Raw genomic sequence first — 6,083 nt, forward strand, 5'->3', positions numbered from 1 at the left:
ACTAAGGATATCCGCTGGACGTCCCATTTATAGCCTATGGATGTTGTTAGGCGGAACATAGGACATCCTTAATACATCCACAGGATGTACTCGGGACGTCCATCGGATGTCCTTGGTGCTCGCTTCGGACATCCAAATTATGTTGTAATTACGTCCATGTGTTGTGTGGGCTTTTATAATTTGAAAAGTACTTTATCAAACAACACTTTATTATAGAGTTTTGGAAAGCTCTTTAGATAAGCTATAAGAATATGTAATAAAAAATAGCAAGTTTTATTTATACAAGGTCAAATCAATAACACCATTTTATGTTCCCCTCATAGTCAAAAAACTTTTGTTTGAAACATTTTTTCCATCTTGCTTACTATACGCACTATTTACGTACGTTGATTAAAATGGCTCACTCTGTATATACGAATTTTTAAAGTTTTTTCTTATTTTCTTGTATATTTATCATATATTATTATATTTTACCATATTTAGGACATAATCAGCTGGCCATGCGCAAACAAAGACTTCTATAAGTGCGGATGTGCCAACAGTCAAAAATTGAGCCTTTATAGTTAATGGTTGTCGCTGCACAAAACAAAATTATATCAGTATTGTAATATTAGTTCTGCTAATACAATATAAAAGAATTAAAATTATCAAATTCACAATACAAGAAACAAGACAAAATTATTTAATATTTACATAAATAGTTGTTAATCCAATAAATCAATATATATATATATATATATATATATATATATATATACAATATATTCTTAAAAAAAAAAATATATTATATGTATATATGTACATATACATGTGTATATAGGGGAAAGTATGTTAAATCATATCTCCTAAGATAAATATTAAAATTGCAATAAAACTATTAAAGAAATGATAAAATATATTTTTTATTTATTTAAAATTATGATTCTCTCTCATTGTCAATGATATACGCTATAAACATTAACACTTTATTTATCAATGTTTATCAATGTTTTATCAATGTTTCATATCATCAATTAAAAATTAAAACAAATATTATTTCGTACAATACCAGTTTGCTAAATTGTACGTATGAGGTTTTAAATTGTACCTCTACAATAAAATTAGAAAATTGTAACAAAAATAAAATTCTATTTTCTACAAAAATTCTCAATCTGCAACAAAACATATCTATAAAAATGTCATACATATATATTTATAATTATAAATTATCTCCAAAAATTTAACAAAAATACTTTTTGTATCACACAAAAATATAATAAGTGTTTTTTTCGATATAATTATAAAATGTGATAATATTTTCTTTAGTTGTCCATCTAAGTATATGAAGAAAAAATAATTATGCCTAAATAAAAAATTAAGTTTAATAAATCATAACAGTACGATAATAGGAAAAAGTTAGTGGTACGTTTTACCGAACTTCTATTGCATTGTCAAATTTGTGAATAAAAAAATTATTTTGAAATAAATATTGCGATATTCGAGTGAGGTTAGCTGTAACAATAATACATCGTTAACATTTTAAAATATTTTAAGCTTGTTTAAGAAGAGATACAGTAGAGGTACGTTGTAATGAATTGTACAATTTAGCATATCTTTTCCGATATAATTAAAATATGTTAAACAAATAGACTAGACATAACTTACACTCAAAAAGGTTAGACCGCTGAATACTACTGCTACAGTACTGAATCCTATTGATGACAATGCTATATAACGGATCGTCATAGTGATATCTTTCGCATATCTGTAATCGACTTTCAATTTTTTTATTTTTATTTTGAAATTAACAAATAAAAGACAGAAATATAAAATAATATACTGATTTAAAGTAAAGAGAAATTTAGACAAATAATAATTATTATTATTGACTTTATTATTCATTTTTATTATCAAGTTACTTAAACATTTCTGGCTTTTCTCTCTCTGTAGTCATGTTGCAAGTAGAACGATAGAGAGATTATTCTGCCAAAATATTTTATATCTCACCGCAATAGCCGTTGATGAAGCTGTATGCAGATTTTATACTCTGAGAAACTTCTAACTTTCCGAAATTTGTGAGACAAAATTTCGAATCTTGCTGCTACAAACCAAAGCAGAACAGCTACGAAGACGTTGCTACATACTTGTACATAACTTTGATATACGACCATCACATGATGCAAATAAATAACAGTTTTTAGAGGTTGCTTGTCAACGTAAAATGGGTACTGCACTTCAATTGGAAAGGGTTGAGGTAGCAACAGCGGTCCAAAAATTATAGCAACAGCAGTTGTAGTTATGCAACATAACGTCATGATATAAAATAATTTGCATTTATCGACATATTTTTGAATAACATATTTCTCCTCTGATTTTGCTTGTTGAATAAAATTTTCCATTTCGTATATTATAGTCTGCACAAATATATAATATAAAAAATATATTTTTATTTATATGTATCAGTCCCCCCCCCCCCCCCCACACACACAGCACACACAGATCTATTCATAATAATAATAATAATAACAATAATAATAACAATAATAATAACAATAATAATAACAATAATAATAATAATAACAATAGTAATAACATTAATAATAATAATAATAATAATAATAATAATAATAATATTAATAATAATAATAATAATAATATATTTGTGTTTGTCCATTACAATGATTTATATATTTATAGATAAATACTATTTGAAATGAACCAGAACATATAAAAAACATAAAACGACTTCTTTTATATTATTCTATTTAGAATTATACAATACTAGCTGGTGCTTGTTTCTCGCGCGTATGTAGTTGCGGATTTATGAGAATAAGTAAATAACAATTCAAATTTAAATTTGAAAGACTCGGGTTCAGTTTTTGATTCAACGACTTTACACCAATATGTTTCTCGCCTCCTTTTCTACGGGGAGGTTAGGGGAAAATAAGCGAATTTAGTAATTTCGGATTGAGATACATTTTCTTAAATAAATTTTAGCAGTATGCTAAGAAAAAATTCGAGTTCGCGTACATTATCTAGTAATTTAATAATTTAACTTAGTAACTACACGACCGATTTTAATAAAATCTTTACTAGTACATTTATATGAATAGAGTATAAATTATTTACGCTTACAAGGTTAAATTATAAAATAATTGGAAAAAATATAAAGCGTAAAGAACGTATTTTTTTGTACGACGCGCACATTTTTAGAAGTTGCAAGACGATTACATATAGTATATGTTACTCAGGAAGATCTAAGTTATTCACCAGTGAAAGATTTTTTCAAATCGGTTGAGTAGTTTCTGAGATTATCCCGAACAATGGAACAAACAAACTTTACCTCTTTATATATTAGTATAGATAATAACAAATCTTTTTTTTTTTTTAATTTTTTAAGACTATATTAAAATTATTCTTTTTTTTTTATTTCTTTTTTTTAAGGAACACTGTACATCTGTTTTGACACTATAAAAGTATATAAAGAAAAAAGTAAAAATAAATTAATTAGAAGTAATCTTGAAGTAATCCGAGATCATAGAAGAAAGAAGAAGAAACAGATACTTGAGAATTAAGATCTCTATTACACATTATTTATTTTTGTAAGTAAAAAATGATGTTATCAAATACATGTTTTTTTGAAAAAAAAGAATTAAATAAGAACATTTTTAATAAAAAAAATTATTTAACAATAAAGCGATTTTTTAAAATAACAGAATCAATCTTTATAATATGCATTATTGGATTAAAAATAATAAATAAGCAAATACTACAAAGAAATTTCTTATTAAACTGTAACATTTCATGTAAAATACACAAAACTTGGATATTATTTTGAAAAATTTTTTAAATATTTTTTGAAAAAATATACTCTACTAAGTTTGAAATAGCCAAGTTATATAAGCTCGTGATTAATTTTAATTACCCAAATTCTTACATAAACAATAAAATATCTCGTAAAATATTCATTTTTCGATAATCTTATCTTAATACTTTTATGCACAAAATAATGAATCAATTGGTTTAAAGACACAAGAAACACATGGTTGTTTGTAAGCAAAAATATGTAATTTGTAATTAGCAGTTACATATTTTTTCTTGAAAATAACTATATATTTTCTTTACACCAATCGATTCCTTTCATGAGTATTTTACGAAATATTTCATAGTTTATATAAAAAGATTATGTCAAACTAAAGTACGAAATATAACATAAATTATTCACTTTTTGACCATCCTACTTTTATAATATTTTGTGCAGAATATTGTGAGGAATCGATTTATATATAAAAAATATGATAATTTTATTTAAAATATTAAACTTCTTTATTGCATATAAAAGCTTGCGAAAACAGATTAATTTTCTCTACCTAAACTTCTTTTTAACTGTCGGCATCGTTTCAAAAATCGTGCGGACTATATTACGCTGAACACTCTGTACATGTATCGATCTTTGTTTATAGCATAGAATTTTTATTTGACTCTTATATCTAATGAATATTGTTTTTTATACATAATAATATTATATAATAATATAATATAGAACAATATATCAATTGATATAACAAGCTTGAACAAAAAAAAATAATATTAAGAATATTTAGTCAGCTCTCGAAATAAATACATATTATATATATCCATCTCGGCCAATAGAGCCAAACGCCAGTTTCTTTGCGTCTGAGCCTAATTACGGCGTTTTGGGGTAAAAGTTGAGAAAGGTATTGTTTTGTAAGTGTCTGAATAGCTCAGTTGGAAGAGTTCGCCCGGCAAGCAAAAGGTTTCGGATTCGATTTCCGATTCCAGTCGACTTTCGGACCAATATTTTTCTTGCCTATTTCTTTACGGGGAGAGGGGGGGTTAAAAGAAGAACAAGGGAAATTTTGAGATCTCAACTATAAGATACGAATTTCTAATTGTTTCTTAATTTTCGTAATAACATCGCATTTGGATCTATTGGCCGAGAAAAGAAAATAACTTTTATGATGTAAAAGGAAATTACTGTAATTTTTTTATCATAAATTTTTTATAAATCAATTTCTCATAATGTTTGGCATAAAAAATAGTTAAAATTGAATAATCAAAAAATTAATAATTTACAAGATATTTTATGCTTTATTCTGACATATTTTGACACAAAAAATATGAAACATATCTTGTAATATAATTATTTTAAAATTCATATATATTTTGATTAATATTTATTGTATTAAAACAAATATATAAATAGATGTAGATATAAATTGAGAAATTTTTAACAGTTTTAAACAAAGATATATCTTGTCTCTTACTTGCAAACGATCATTCTGAAGCGTAAACAATATAATCTGTATTGGAACTTGTAGAAAGGCACTTAGCTCGCAACCCACTTTCATAAGCAAAAACATATTATCACGTTCAAGACCTAATGTATACATTAGCGATATCGACATTAGCGTACCATTTAGGCAACAACACCATCGAAATATCTTGTCGCGAATTTTTTGAGACTTTGTGGCCGTCACTGGAAGCGGCCAGCAACAAGCAAACGCTAGATCTACTTTTAGAAAGGCAAGAACTTTTTCTAGTGTCAATATCTCCGTCATAGTAATAATTTTGCAGACTATTATGATAGAAAGATAAAACGTATCTTATTACGATTCGAACAACTCCGTCTTTACAGTATTTTCCGAGAAATTATAGAAAGAAAAATCGTGCTAAGAAAGTGCATATTGAACGCTTAGCTTGCATCATTCATATTTAATAGATAATTGCGTACATTTATATCTTATAGAATGTAAAACGTAAAATGTTTTCTCTAGTAAAAGGGATGCGCGTGAATCATGATATAGTGAAAATTATGAGACGGCAGGAAGAAAAATAATAAGACACAAGAAATAATACGTTACGTAAGAAGAGAGGAAGAGATATGTATGTACATATACATACATATGTGTGGATTTTATAATTCTTTTTTAAACATAAATATAAGCATTAATTGAAATTTAATAGAACTGATTTCGATTTGCACTAGAAATTGCAAAATGTAAAATAAGTAGAGGTCAATATGAATTTTATACCACATAAAAAAAGATAATATTTAAAAAAAACAGGCGTGATAAAAAAAT

The 6,083-nt window shown here is 26.0% G+C and overlaps 1 protein-coding gene across 1 annotated transcript; it reads right to left on the reverse strand.

The window, feature by feature from the left end:
- Window positions 1–474: 474 nt before the first annotated feature.
- On the reverse strand, window positions 475–5,973 carry LOC146721451 (uncharacterized; the record flags this gene model as incomplete). Its single annotated transcript, XM_085486749.1, has 4 exons — window positions 5,268–5,973; window positions 1,987–2,393; window positions 1,645–1,744; window positions 475–576 (listed from the first exon to the last, which is right to left on the reverse strand). Coding segments are annotated over exons 1-4 (903 nt in total), but the record flags the coding sequence as incomplete, so codon positions are not given.
- Window positions 5,974–6,083: the final 110 nt, after the last annotated feature.

This window comes from Nylanderia fulva, unplaced genomic scaffold, assembly GCF_048542155.1.
Source record: "Nylanderia fulva isolate GAGA-0341 unplaced genomic scaffold, ASM4854215v1 Scaffold472, whole genome shotgun sequence".
In the NCBI taxonomy this organism is placed as follows: domain Eukaryota; kingdom Metazoa; phylum Arthropoda; class Insecta; order Hymenoptera; family Formicidae; genus Nylanderia; species Nylanderia fulva.